This window comes from Meles meles, chromosome 21 (assembly GCF_922984935.1).
Source record: "Meles meles chromosome 21, mMelMel3.1 paternal haplotype, whole genome shotgun sequence".
NCBI lineage: Eukaryota > Metazoa > Chordata > Mammalia > Carnivora > Mustelidae > Meles > Meles meles.
This window is the reverse complement of record NC_060086.1, coordinates 15,273,156-15,288,337: the sequence shown is the minus strand read 5'-3', so window position 1 is coordinate 15,288,337 and position 15,182 is coordinate 15,273,156. Positions and strand designations below refer to the sequence as shown.

Sequence of the window (15,182 nt, the reverse complement as noted above, 5' to 3'; positions counted from 1 at the left end):
TGTTCAAGGATCCACACTTCCCTGCTTAAATCCCCCATTTTTTTTCTGCTAAATTCCATGACCCATTTCCCCGACCCTCTCCTTCACCTTCTAAAAGTGAAACAGGTCAGAACTGGCGTGGCTATGGTAAAATGCCTTCTGCCCCATGGGCTGCAGATCCCTCCCCCGACTGCCCTGCAGAACTGGGTGGGGCACCTGCCTCAGCTCCTTCCCGAATATGAGAAGGTCAGCAGCATTGTCGATGGCCCTGGACGCGATCCGCTCAGCCCGATCGCGAAGCTTGTGGAAGCTGTTGTAGATGTTCCGAATGAGTTCCCGGCTGACAGCAAACTGAGTCTGGATGTCGGCCGGGAGGAAGTCCTGGCAGGGAGGACAGCAAGGCTGTGGATTACAGGCTGTGAGGGGCCTTCCAGAGACGACGCCCTTCAGGACGGAGACGACGCCCTTCAGGACGGGGACGAAGCCCTCCAACAGAGCAACTCATCGGCCCAGATGCCAGGCCATGTGGGGGCCTCCTGGGGCCTCCCTCATTGTCCAAAAAAGAAACAGAAAGCATCACCACGCATATACCACAAACACCAAGCTGAGTGACCCCAGGAGACGGCGATACTAGCGTCCACCAAAAGTGGATCCAACTGGAGGTCCTGCCAGAATGTGCTTCAATGATAACCTTCAAGCCTGACTCTGGGGGCCGCACTTTCCCTCAAGGGGCGCTTTTTACCAGCTTTACTGTTAACTACCCGTTGGCATTAACTAACATGACCTACATAATGCTTAGAAGGCAGGAAACTTTGGAAGTGAAACAAAGATAAAAGAGTCCATGTTTCTGCATGGAGAAGCAGTTTACGAAGCAAAAGGAAAAAGCTACCCAGTAGCCACCTTAATTCTTTTCAGAGACAGAACAGATTTGCCAAATTTTCCAATAAACCAACGCAACAATCCCACGCCCCCTGAAATCCGAGAGCCTGGTGACCCCGCAGGAGTCCACCTGGATCACAAAAAAAGCCTCGGAAGTGGCAGGAAAGCTGGGGGGCTCTGAGGCCAGACCATATTCAGCCCCATCGAGATCGACTGCTCAGCGGGTCTGGGATCCTGGCAGCCTCTCGGGGCCCATCTCCCCATCCGTGAAATGGGCAGGTCACGTGCTGTGCATTAGAGCAGGTGAAAGGAGAGTCGATGAGAAAACCCGACGGCAGGCCTCAGTCCCATCCCTGGCGCGCGGTGGAAGCAAGAGAGCATGACCGGGTCAAGTGGTCACTGCCAGGACTGGAGGACAAGAGAAGTACCTTGGCCCGGGGAGCCAGCTTACAGTTCATGAATTCATCTCCAACACACTGAGCTGATTCCTTTAACTTGTTCTGCACGTCCTGCAAAGGAAAACAGAAACAGCCCGCATCTACCAGCTGCAGAACGGTCTGTGTGAGACCAAGGAGACCAGCAGGAGGCAGGACGCAAGCCCTCCGCAAGAGGACTGTTACACAGGCATCGCCAGAAGATCTCGTCACTATCTTCCCGGATTTCTTCCCATTGACCTTAACCTTTAGGTGGCCTTCCACAGACAGGAAAGCCTGGCGTAACCACACCAGCACCACGAAACCTCTGGCTCCAGAGAGGAGCTCTCTCTCCAGAAACACAGGAATTCCCATCTGCAGGGAAGGGATGACCCCCGTGCCACAGCATCAGGTCCTGGTAGGTCCTGCCGCATGGGGTACAGAGACGAGAGCTGAGGTCTCCTTCCTTTGGACAGACCCACAGGACGCAGGCCCACAGAGCCCCAGGAGGGCTGATGGGCAACACATAGGCCTCCTCAGCAAAGCCACGGCCAAGACCAGGACCCACAAAGAGCCACAGGAAATACAGGCAGAGAGCCTCATCTGCAGCTTTTTACAGGTCAGGGAATTTTAGAATTTCAGAGAAGCCTGGAGGATCGTCTGTCCTAATCTCTCATTTTACTGCAGGAAATTGAGTCAGGGAGCTCTTAGGAACACCCTGTGTGTGTGAGGGAAGGGGTCAGAGGGGCCTCACACCCCCAGCACAGGGATGCCGCCTGGCTCTGTGCCCAGTGCATGCTGCTCCCAGTCCCCCTACATTCCTCTCTGGCAGTAAAGATCCCTGCGTGAAAGGAACCTGTCTGCCCGGGGTTCTAAAGCCCACACTCAGCTCAAGAGCAGACGGTCACAGCAAGCACTCACGGAATGTCTGCTTCACGTCCCAGAAAAGAGGCGGTGGTGACAGGTACCCCTAGGCAAGCAGCAGGAAAGCCTTCTCGAGGAGGTCCCAGGCCCCTCTATCTCATGGGGTGTGTCTGCCTCTGCGGCTCCTCAACTGTGTCTAGCATCTTTCCCCAGTGGGAGAGGGTGGGACTGAGCCCCTCCTGAAGGGGCTGTGGACAGCAGGGCCCTGGGCTGCTCCTGGCGGCTTTCCATACTGGGAAAGTACACAAGAAAGGGCAAGAAGGGGTTCCCTCGGACAGAAGATGACCCCGCTTATGCCCCCAGTACAGCGACCTTGCTGGAGCCCCTGCACCACCCCTACTCCAACCCCAGCCAGCGAGCAGGCTGCTCTTGGGACAGGGCAGGGACTTCCTCCCCAACTGGAAGGAAGGGCTCTGCCTTGCTTCCCGAGGCTAAGGAACGCTGCACAACAGCTGAGAGACACGGCCGCTTGGTTTCTAACGGAAATTAACATCCATGTGGAGACGGTCTCCCAGGACGTGGTCTATCCTGCTGCTCTGTGAAAAGGACTCAGCTCAGTCTTCCAATGGCACGTCATCAAAGTGGCCTTATTTGCTTTCTGGGACACTGAGACTCATTGCAACCTGGGGTCTCTAGCACTTCCGTAACCCTCCCAAGCAAAGCCTTCAGTGAACGAGCCTCAGCGCCCACAGAGACGGCGCTCCGAATCTCCAAATCCTGCCAGGCCAAAGCCACGGATGCCTCCTGACCCCACCTTCCCGTTACCCAGGAAGAAAGGAAATCTCACTCGGGGCCGTCATGTGTGTGGGACTCCGTCAGGGCACCCACGCGAGGACAGCAAGACAAGCAAACTGAGTGTCCGGAAGCTCAGGCTCCACCCGGGACAGGGAAGTACTCACGGGACCACTGAAGGACAGGAACAGCCTGAGGGCCACGTCCTCGGAGAACGGAGGGTGCCTGGCCACCAGGTTGATGAAGCGCCTCAGCGCCCTCCGCCGGGCCTCGATGAACTCCCGGTCGGCTGCAGGCAGAGAGCACGGACTCAGCAACGGGCTGGGTGGCCGCCATGCCCAGCCCCCAGCAAACACACCTCAGTACGGAAAGCCACCAGGAGCAGCACAGGGCCCTGCTGTCCGCACCCGCAGTGCTCCCCACCGTGCAGACCGCCGACCGTCAAGATGGGCTCGGCTGCACCTGCCCACTGGCCCGCGCCGGCCTTCCTAGCACCCCAGCCTTCCCAGCACCCTGGCCTCTGGCACACCGGCCTTCCTGGCACCCCAGCCTTACCTCCCAGCACTCTCTTGGGAGGCAGGGCCGGCACCATGCGGTAGGGGAACTTCTGCAGCAGCATCTCATGGAAAACCACGAAGTCGTTGTACCGTCTGTACACGGAGGACTTGAAGCGCTGCAAGACCAGGGCTCTGTGCTTGGACTGGATACCAGAAACCGCACCCGCGCCACCCACCTACCCCGCGCCACCAACCAGAGCCAAAGGAGTGCTGCGGCTCGATACCCCCCACCCCCAGCCTCACCAGACTCTACCCAGGACAAGCTCCGTCCCCCCGGCAGTGCTCACACAGCTGCCAACGCTGCCCGGCGTGATCACGCTGCCCACCCACCCGTGACCGGGCTCTCCTGAGGACCGCGCACTTCTCTCAGGGGTCTGCCCCAGCACAGCCGCACCCGCCCCACCCTTACAAGGCAGCACGTGCAAATGACGCCTTCTTCACTTCGTCCTAGGGGCACCCTCCCATATAGGGTCACACGGCGCAGGCGCAACAGGCACGACAGCCTCCTGGGAGAGCACCAGCTGTCACGGCAGACCAGACACTGCCCAGGAAGGCCGGACACGCAAACGTCCCATCCCGGACAGACCCACAGGCTCCGTGACAACCAGCCCCCGCAGAGCAGAGGAGCCCACCCTGGCTCCAGGTCAGAGCGCACATGACACACACACATGAGCCGCGGTCTGCAGGCTGTCCTGCTTGTAAGTGACCTGGCTCGGCGACAGACGCCTATTGATCCTGATGGCTGGACGCTCTAGGGGAGCAGAGCTGTGCACACAGGAGGGGAGGGCCAGCCGCCAGGGCTTCAGGGTAGAGGGATGGATGGTGGGACACGAGGACTTTCAGGGCCATGAGCACTGGAGGACACCATGGGGTGACACCGGTCATCAGCGTCCAGACCCACAGAATGCACACCCACCCAGAGGGACCATGGCACCAATTGTGGTCTCTGGGTGATGATGACATGTCCGTGTGGGGCCGAATGTGACAGATGCCCTGTCTGCAGGACACGGATCATGGGGGCAGCCCGTGGAGGAGCGGGGCTCAGGACAGAATGCGTGGCCCCACCACTGCCAGAACAGCATGTCTCAGGAGGTGGCCCGCACAGAGCTGCCTCCTTGAGAAAATGTGCATCACAGGAAAACAGACTTCCTGAAAGAACAGGCACCTGAACGACATAGGAAAGGGCCAGCTACTGGCGCCACAGAGGGGAGGGTAGCCCTGGACACCCAGAGCCACCGTACCTGCAACAACAAGGCTCGGAGGAGCAGGGGAGCAGCACCCACACGCACCCTAGAACAAAGCTGATGCACAGACTTCAGTCTCTGCGGCTTGAAAACACCTTGACACACAAACCCTGTGACTACAGACTCCCACAACACACACACGGCCATTTGGTTCGGAAAATGTGCTTCCTCCCCAGGATAACACGGACTCTTCCAACCGAAGCCCCACAGTGGCCCAACACTGTCATGCCGGCACAGCCCCACTCCACCTGTCCCGGCGCGTCCCCCAATAACACAGTGCGACTCCACAAGCCCAACGATGCTGTCAGCTCATCGATGACTTAATCCTCGGTTTCTGAACAAAAACTACCCCAGTATCTGATCTAACAGCACCAGGATATAGAAAGAGAACGGAGGGAAGCCTGGGGGGGCTCAGTTGGTTGAGCGTCTGCCTTCAGCTCAGGTTATGATCCCAGGGTTCTGGGATTGAGTCCTGCGTCGGGCTCCCTGCTCAGCAAGGAACCCGCTTCTCTCTCTGCCTGCCGTTCACTCCTGCTCTCTCTCACTCTCTGGCAAACAAGTAAATAAAATCTTTAAAAAGAAAGAAAGAGAGAGAGAAAGAAAGAGAAAAAGAAAGTTAGTTAGCACCGCGGATGCTATCCCGTCACCGCACAGACGTGCGGCCAGGTGCCCAGCGCCTCCCTGACTCCAGTATCGGGGGCCCCTAAGAGCGCAGGCAGCGTCCCCAGTGAGGATAAGATGCACGGCGACCCCGCCATCCAGACATGACCCGGAGCCCACACTCCACCCTCAAGGATGGAGTCAGGCCAGCCTGTGCCCCGCATACCAGGGGCACTCCTCCAAGCAGCTTCCCAGACACGGGGCCAGGGAAGGCAGGTTGAGCGAGCTGGGGTGTGGCTGAGCCAGAAGGAGACACGGGGACACCCCAGCTGTGCAAACATCTGTCAGGCGGCCTGACTTTCCGCGCCTGGTGTCGGCTTTTCCCTCTAAGACCAACACACAGACTCCCTCGCAGCCCATCTCCCCCCACGCCACCCCCACCCCACCTCCTCTCCCAGCCGGCACACGCCGCCTGCCCCTCACCTGGCTGGAGACCTCGTATTCCACATGCTTCAGGAAGAGGCCCTTCTTCCCGGGAATGAGCTCCACCTGCACAGTGTCCCTGGCCAGCAGCTCCTGCAGGGTGCAGGACAGCAGCAGTGGGTTCCCCTGTGGCATCTGCATCCGACTGGGGTGCGGGTCCCTCCGCTGGCTGACTTGGGGCGTGGGCGAGTCTGGACAAGAGAAGGTAAATGGCCAATAAAAACAACTGCTCGGAAAAGTGGAGGCTGCCCCCGGCCGGCCCTCCCACCACCGTGCGCTCCCTCAGCACCTGGACCGTGGCCACATCACCCCCCATCATTCAGGCTGTGGAGCTTCTGCTCCTAAGAGTCGCAGCCGTGAGGCGTCCACCCAACCAGGAGTCAGCAAATACACCCACGGATGCAAGACCAGTCAGACCGAGTTTTCAACTTCGACAGGACAAATGTGAGCTTTTTACAAGTTTCATGGAAAAGAGTCCCCCATTTCTCTACAGTTCAGAAAGAGGTTAAAACTGAAGAGCAAGCTGTACAATTTCTCTGTCCCACCGTTTCTACAGTGAACACCTATGACTCCGTGTGCCAAAAGAAGCATTCCAATTCCATGCAGGCAAAAAACCCCCATGCTTGCTTAGAGTTAAGATTCCCAATCTAGGGGCGCCTGGGTGGCTCAGTGGGTTAAAGCCTCTGCCTTCAGCTCAGGTCATGATCCTAGAGTCCTGGGATCGAGCCCCACATCGGGCTCTCTGCTCAGCAGGGAGCCTGCCTCCTCCTCTCTCTCTGCCTAGTTGTGATTTCTCTCTGTCAAATAAATAAAATATTAAAAGATTCCCAATCTCACAAGCCAAAGAATCACTCCGCTTCCCTATAGGCAGGAGCCGCCCACCCCTCACAGAGCAGCCAGAGACCGAGCAGAGAGACCACAGGCTAACAAACACGGAAGTCATGTTAAAAAGCCAGTTTGGTTTTTAGTACGGAGAGTTCTCAAGAAACAAAGTTCTTTTGGGTTAAAAAACACAGTAAAGTTAAGGTACCCCAGAGAGGGGGAGGGGGTCCTCCTCTAACCAACACTGCTATAAGTAACCACAACAAAATGCAGATTTCTTTCCTCTTTTTTCCAAATTTTCCACAACTTGGCTGTATCATTTTTCATGATTTCCTTCTTAAAACAACACTTCAGAGTAAGAGTACGGCTTCTATTCTAAACAGAATTAAAGACCAGATTATCTCCATCCGTGAAATTACTCAGCATTTGAGTTGAAAATGTAGTTGCCTTTAATTGACCTTAAAGATTAAAGAAAGAAAATAAACTACGGCCTTAATGCTTACTTGAGAACCCCAAGGTCCTCATAAAAACTGCACACACAAGCTCAGTATTATGTGCCCTAAAGCAGAAAGCTCCCGAGTGCGGGCACATACCCCAGGGTGAAAACTGCCCGCCGGGCACAAGGAGAAAACAGAAGCAATTCTAGTTGTATTTCCAGCTCTCCTTCCACAACGTGACACTCCTGTGTCAACACACGTGATGCAGGACAGCCATGCACATAACTTCCTAAATGTGTATCGTGTGCGTGTGCATGCATACGTGTGCGTGAGCACGTAGAGGAGTGTGATATGTGTGAGCATATGTGAGCGTGTGTGCATGTGTCCGAGTGGGTGTGTGCACGTGGGTGTATGTGTGTTCATGAGTGTGACTGTGTGTATGGGGGTGGTACGTGTATACAGTGTATGTGCAAGTGTATACAAGTGTGAGGTATGTGGTTATGGATGTACCCATAAGAATTTAAGAAGTGGAGTATATGGGGTGTGTACGTATATAAGTGTGAATGTGCAAGTGTGTCTGTGCATACAAGCATGGTTGTGCATGTGTATGTCGTGTGTGTGCACGTGTGTGTGTACGTGTGTATATATTAAGAGTCCCCGATATCTTAATGGCCAAAATGTGGAGACCACAGCTCCAGAAGGTTCTCCCATCCTAAGAACCCAGCCCCTTTCCGTGTAAAAATATTTTGCTGGCCTTAAACTGTTTACCTACTCTCTTCAGGGACCACATGTCCTCTCAGTCAAGGAGCCAACAAGTGTTTCTCAAGTGCCCACTCGAGGACAGTAACAAACACTGCAGGCTCACTGAGCTAATACATATTCTGTACACAGCTATGGATGGTCCCCAAGGCTGGGCACAGTTCGTGAGGATCCAAACTCCAGGGCAAATGGGAATCCCACTGTGCCCTAACTTTAACAGCACCCTGATCATGAGAAAGGGGGACCAGACACAGCGGCCCAGCACAAGCTCCAGGGGATCATCCCTGCTGAGCGGGGGAGGGTGGTTGGCACACAGAAGGGCCTCAAAGAAAGCTTGCCAAATGACTGACTACTGCTATTTACTGCGTTTTCAGGAATGAAAAGTAGCATGTCTGGGAAAAACAAAGTTTTGTGTAATCAGAGCACAGAATATGTGGACAGACAGGAAAAACGAAGTAAAAAGGTACCAGGGGAAGAACATTTTTATCAGAGAAGAGATATGCAAATACCTATACCTGAAAGGAAACATATCTGGAATACATAAAGAACTCTGACGACACAGTAAAAATAAAAGACAGACACACAACCCGATTTAAAAATGGACCAAGGATTTGCATAGACATTCCTCCCAAGGTATACCAGTGGCCACTAAGCACATAAAAAGATGCTCCAACATTCCAGACCGTCATGGAAATGCAAATCACAGCCACCCACTGTGACAGCTCTCATCTAAAAGAAAAGAAAGACAGGGACTAGTGAGCACTGGCCAGGATGCGGAAAAGCATCACACGTGCTGGTGGAAGCCGTCTTCCAGAACAGCCCGGCACGTCCCCACAGTGTGAGAGGCAGAGCCCCCGTGTGAGCCCGCAGTCCCACCAGCAGAAATACCCCAGAGAGGTGAACGTGGATGTCCACACAGACACCTGCAAACAAAGGTCCGCAGGAGCCAGAGAGCAGAGAAACCCAACTGGCCACCAACTGTCCAGGAATAAACCAAAGTGGGTGGCTTATCCGAACAAACTACTAGTGTGCTGTACAAAGGGATGCAGGACAGATTCACGCTACAAGACGGACCTGAAAACACGATGGCGGAAGAAGCCAGACACAAGGACCACGTATGGGATGAGTCCATGCAAAGTACAGAAACAAAGCGGAAAAGCGCCCGCCTGGGGCTGGGGGTGGGGAGCAGCGATGGGAGAACTGGGAAGTGAGGACTGGAAAATAAGGGGCTTCTTTGGGGGTTGATAAGATGCTCCCGAGTTGTTCCCAGTGAGGGGGCACCACCCATACACATGCCAACACCGCTGTTGTACAGTCGGCATGACTGCAGCGTATAGAACACAAACGAGAACCAGGAACGCCTTACGTGTAGAAGGTGCGCGACTCCAGTAAGCGGCAGAGTAAGAACCTCTGAAAATCCTTCCTTCGAGAGAAGCAAAAATGGTCGGAACTCGCGTTTTCAGAACACAGGAAACTGAAGATGTGCGGCAAGCCAGAGTGTAATATCGCTGCGATGATTACTTAAGTCAAAACGAGGCCACGCTGGGGGCACCCTGGTGGCTCAGTTGGGTAACCACCTGCTTTCTAATCGGGTCATGATCTCAGGCTCCTGGGATCGAGCCCCACACTGGGCTCCCTGCTCAGCAGGGAGCCTGCTTCTCCCCCTGCCTCTGCCCTTCCCCCTGCTCATGTTTGCATTCTCTCCCTCGAGAAAATAAATAAAATCTTTCATAAAAGAACAAAAAAAATGAGGCCACACTGGAATAGGGCAGGCCCTCACTCCACTGTGACTAGAGTCCTCATAAGACGAGGGAGGACATGAAGCCCCAGAGACCAACACACAGGGGTGGGCACATGACAGCAGAGGCAGAGACTGAAGCCACGTGGCCACAAACCAAGAAGGTGGAGGGTGGCCCACGGCAGCCAGATGCTGGAAGGGGCAGGAAGCACTCTCCCCTGTGGGCTGGGAGCGCACGCAGCCTGCCCACACCCGGATCTCAGACTTCCTACCTCCAGGGCCGTGAGACGTTTCTGCTGCTTCAAGCCACCTAGTTTGTGCTTTGTCACGGCAGCCACACGACACTCACAACAGACTTTACGGGAATTCGTTCAGAGAGGTCGTTAAAAAAAGTCAACGGTAAGCAGCAACACCTTGGGGAGGGAGGAAAATGTGATTTCCAGAGTTGCCACATTATATTATTTAAACGGTCCAGTTAGTGTTCGCTTTGGCAACACATATACTAAACCATCCAGTTAACAACTAAAGTTGTAAGATATGCAAAGAAATGAGAAAGGATGGCCAAACACAAGGAAAAAACCTCCACCAGAAACTGTCCTCGAGGATGGCGAGGCTTTGAACTCATGTGACAAAGACCATAGGTCAGCTATTAGAATTAGGTTCCAAGAACTAACGGGAACCATCTCTAAAGAACCAAGGGAAAGTAGGAGAACCATGTCTCAGCAACAGAAAATACTGATTAAAAAAGTTGTGCAAGAGAGGCAGATAGAAATTCTGGATTGGAGAAGCTCAATAAATGAAATGAAAAATTCACTAGAGGGATGCAACCGCAGATCCGAAAGGGCAGAGGGAAAGACAGGCCAACAGAGATTGTCTAGTTCGGAGGACAGAATGGAGAGCGAATGAGGAAGATGGACAGACCCTCAGAGACCTGGGGACACCATCAAGTGCACCAACATCACCATCATCAAGGGCCTCAAAGGAGAAAGGTTCAGAACAAATATTTGAAGGAATCACCAAAATTTTCCAAGATTTGATTTTTAAAATCCAAGAACCCATGAGGCACCTGGGTGGCTCAGTTAAGCAACCAACTGTAGGGTTTCAGCTCAAGTCATGATCTTGGAGTCGTAAGATCAAGCCCCATGTCAGGCTCCACACTCAGTGCGGAGACTCCTTGGGATTCCTTCCCTCTTCCTCCCCCGTCCCTCCCTGCCCCTGTGTGCACATACACATGCTCACACTCTCTCTCAAATAAAAATAAAATCTCCCCCCAAAAATCCAAGAATCCAAAAAACTCCAACTAAGATAGACTCGGGAAGATTCACAACTAAACAGATTACAACTGCACTGTTCAAACCATCCAGAGACAAAGAGAAACCTGAAAGCACTGGCAGATCAGCAAGTGGATAGCTGACTCCTCAGAAGCCACAGACGCCACAGGGCAGTGGGATGGCACAAAGTGCCGGACAGAACGGTCAACCCTCTTCTACAACCAGCAAAACTATCCTTCCAGAACGGAGGAGAAATTAAGACAGCCCCAGAAGAGCAAAAACGGCAAATTTACCTTGGCACCAGCAGCCCTTCCTTGCGAGAAACAAATCCACATGAAGAAAGAACGGGAACCAGAACTACACAGGTAAATATGAAAGGCAGCAGAAACTTACTCCTCACTTGTAACTGTTTTCCTGCTTGATTTAGAAGACAGCTGCATTGGGCAAGCCTACAAATCCGCTTTGACCGCATACCATTTACAGGGATACGATCTGTAGGACAGTGAGGGAGCGCAGAGCAGAGGGAGCTGTGCAGCAGCGAGGTTTCCACACACACACCTGAATTTACACTGGTACCATCCAAGCTGGACTGCGACACATTAAGATGCAAACTGTGACTCCCAGGGCAATCCCTAAGAAAATACCAGAAATCATACAGGGACCAAAACAAAGGAATTTCAGCAGTACACAAGAAAACACCTATCTGATGCAAAAAAGGGCACTGTCAGAAAGATAGAAGTAATGAGGGAAAGATAATTTGGGAAGCACCAAGAAGTCTTGACTAAAATTTGTAAGTAAAAACTAAATTAATTAATTAATTAATTTTGATTAATTTATTAATTTATTTAATTAAATAAAATAAAATTTGTAAGTAAGAGGGAGTTTTCGCTATCAAGCACGTACTAGGTTTGTTCTTTTCCTGATGGTTAAAGTAAGATAATATCCCAAGACAGAACGTACGCTCAGTAATGATTACCAAATAGTCATGTGCTGCTGAAGAATCTGAACTCTGACCACAGGAGAAGCTAAAAGTCAGAACAAAAAAAAAAAAAAACAAAAAGAAAAATTTTTTTTTTCAAGTCAGACTCCAAGTGGCATCTTTTAACTTGCAGACACAGCACGCGCTCCCGATGGGTCCCGCCACCGGAAGAAGAGCCCCTCCGGAGAAGCTTCAGTTTTAAGGAAGCTATGGCCCCAAGTATCCGCTTCCTGAATGAAGACATCCATGTTTTTTTTTTTTAAAAACAAAACCGTTTAGGAAGGAAAAACAGGTCCTGTCATTCAGCCACCTGTCCTGTAATGGCCCACTCACCACGGAAAGAGCGGGCACACGTGGAGGGAGACTCTGGTTTTCTGTGGGAGTGAATGTCAAGTTGGCAGACAGGACCTCAACACTCTCATAAAAGAGACACACTGCGTGCCCACCCAGCCCCGACAGGTGACGCAGACAAGGAGAGAGGCGGCTGGGCCCCAGACCGAAGGGCTGGAAGGATGGGTTCTGACGTCAGAGACCCATGTGCTGATATCCGGTGTCTCACTTCCTCATCACGTGGCCAGGCAGGTGACTGCCTGAGCTCACCACTTATCACCAGTAAGATGGGGGTAAGGACGCCTGCCCCTTACCCTCGGTGCACCTCGATGACCACAACCACCCCTCGGATGCCCCCCTAGCGGTGTGCCCTCCCGGCCCCAACCCTTCTGGCACCAACCTGCTCAACCGTAGGGTTCGGACCCAAACGGAAGCCCAGTCCAGAACAAGGCCTGGCCTGGACACGCCGCCCACAAGCCACTGGGAGGGAAGCTGCTCCCACACCCGCAGACTCAGACCCGCAGGCTGATTCCTCCTTGCCCCGGTGGCCCTTGTGGGGAAACGACACAACAGAGCTGAAAATAACTAGCTCTTAGAAATCACTCGTAATCCCCCAGCCTCCTTTCCAAATTCTGGTGTTCAACTTCAAAGTCTTTGGCATCCATGGACTAAAATGTAGACCCAACTGCCCTTAACAACAGGTGTTTGGGGCGCTGGGCTCCAGGCCGGCCACAGACCAAGGCCTCAACGCATGGCAGGGCTCGTGAGGCTCAGGCCCCGCTCCTCCGGACACCTTGCTACTGCCAGACAGCCTGGCAGGCGTCAGAGAAACAGGCATCACTCCCAAACCAGCCACCAGCGCCCCGTGGGACCCCCAGTGCACACCTCTGCCTCTCCGCAGTGCACGAAGGGTACCAGTCAGTGAGCCGTCTTCAGCATCCCCTCAGCTCTGAAATGCTGTGATTCTCCAAGCCAGCTATCCACCCATGAGACACAATGAAATGTCCAACACACCAAGCCCTCCCAACACATTTCTGTCAGAGCGCGTGGGTGGCGGTCCTACCAGGGGCACGCACGCAGAGACGGCTAGCTCCCCGTGCTCTGACAGCAGCTAATAACCAGGCCAGTACTCACTCAGCACAGCCAGAGCTTTGGCAAACCAAGAGGATTTGCCTGGTGAGCCACACCCATACTTCACACTAAGCCGGCCTCAGCAAGCACCGAGGGCTGCAGAAGTCACAGGCCATGAGATGCTGCACAGCGGGTGCAGGCCAGCCAGTCCCGGGAGCCACCCCTAGGGACACACACTAACCCATGCCCAGGGCTGCATGGAGCTCATGCAGGTGTCCCTAACTACGCTCAGCCCCACAACTGCCTGGGGTTCTCACCACTTGCATAGAGCCCCTCCCAGCATCAAGGGCTTTTCCCAAATCTCGATAGGTCATTCGTCCCCCAGAGGCAGCCAGGGAGGAAGGTTCCCACTGTCTGAGTTTAGTAGGAGGGTGCACTGGGACACGTTCTGATGGCCCCCAAGTTCACGGTTCTACCACCACGCAGATCCACCACGACCACCATCCTCGGCCGCCCATTCACCAGAACACGGCAGGACAAGGGCCAGCGAGGGACGGCACAGTCTCGGGGGTCCAGCCTCCAAACAGAGTGGGCATCACCCCGTAACCAGCAGTCCCACTGCTGGGTCTCTCCCTGCAAGAACTGGAAGCAGGACCATGAAGAGGGGTCATTCGCACCACAAGTTCCAGTAGCCAAGTCCCGCAGATGACGTGGTCACCACATGACGTGGTCCGTCCGCACCGTGGGATAGTTTCAGCCTTAAAAAGGAAGGAACCCTGGCACCGGCCCCAACACAGATGAACCTCAGTGCCTGGTGAAAGCAGCCGGGCACAGAAGGACAAACACTGTGGGATCCCATTTATAGGAGATCCCCGAACTCGTCAAAATCACAGACACAGAGAGTGGACAGCTGGGCCAGGGGCTGGGCGGGGGGGGGGGGGGGGGGTCAGTGTTTCATGGGGACACAGTTTCAATTTGGGAAGATGAGAAAGTTCTGGAGACAGACGGTGGTGATAGTTGCACACTAGTGTGAATGTGCTTACCGCCACGAATTACACACCTGAAAATGGTTCGAATTGTGGGTCACAGATGTTTTACAGGTGAAAACCCACACAGACTGCTGGGCTCATCGTCAGAGTCCCAGGGTGAGGCCTCAGACCCTGAGTTTCTAAATGAGTTTCTAACAAGCTCCCAGGGGCAGGGGCTGCTGGTCAAGGGGGCTACAGTTTGAGTTCCAGCGAACAAGGATGAGCAGAGGAAGGAACGCAGCACCTTGCCTGGACCCATGGAAAATCTGACAAAAATGAGGCAGGTGTTCATAAGTGTTGCCACCGTGCTTGAACGCATCAGCAGAGAGGGCAGTGACCAATGGCATTCCAGATGACAACTCTTCCACCAAAATAACAGGAAATGGAATTAGCAGGGTCCCCGATTTTCAAAGGAATATTCCTCTTCAGGCTCACAAAACAGGTTTCTACATCTGATCCACAACTGTCTTAAGCTACTCTGTTTTTCTGAAATTCAGCTGTTCTCAGGAAACGGAAGCAACAGTGTCTTCGTCCTTATGGTGACCACGGCCTCAGAAGTGACAGCTCAGCAGGCGGACGGCCAGGGAGCACCATGAACAACCCTCGTAACTCGGAGCTCAGACACACAGAAACTCTCATGGCCCCAGCTTCGCTACTGCTCAGATGTAGCTTTCTCTTACCAACCTACTTCATGGACCATTATGACACTTTAAAAAAGAAAACTACTCCAGAGGGACCCAACTCCTGATTTCAGATCCGGTCATGGTCTTGGGTCCTGGGATCAAGCCCCGCATCTGGATCCACACTACGCAGAGTTTGCTTGGGATTCTCTCTGTCCCTCTGTACCCCCCACCGAGAAAAAAAGAGAAGAGAAAGAATGCCGCTCCCCCTACAGCGTGCACACATCTGATTCCCCTTTGCACATACTCCCCACAA

At 53.6% G+C, this 15,182-nt stretch overlaps 1 protein-coding gene across 4 annotated transcripts in view; it reads right to left on the bottom strand.

The window, feature by feature from the left end:
- Positions 1 to 15,182, bottom strand: part of SNX8 (sorting nexin 8) — a 39,208-nt gene that overhangs the window by 9,361 nt on the left and 14,665 nt on the right. Inside the window, exons 1-7 of one of the 4 annotated variants that reach the window (XM_045993791.1) lie at positions 11,815 to 11,849; positions 11,397 to 11,470; positions 5,812 to 6,002; positions 3,483 to 3,600; positions 3,095 to 3,216; positions 1,287 to 1,367; positions 200 to 360 (exon numbers count right to left, since the gene is read on the bottom strand). In XM_045993791.1, the coding sequence (XP_045849747.1) occupies positions 200 to 360; positions 1,287 to 1,367; positions 3,095 to 3,216; positions 3,483 to 3,600; positions 5,812 to 6,002; positions 11,397 to 11,470; positions 11,815 to 11,825 (758 nt within the window). In that variant the 5' untranslated portion in view covers positions 11,826 to 11,849. Of the gene's footprint in view, positions 1 to 199; positions 361 to 1,286; positions 1,368 to 3,094; positions 3,217 to 3,482; positions 3,601 to 5,811; positions 6,003 to 11,396; positions 11,471 to 11,814; positions 11,850 to 12,150; positions 12,241 to 15,182 lie in introns of those variants that run through there. The other 3 variants (XM_045993793.1, XM_045993792.1, XM_045993790.1) reach the window with 3 other exon arrangements.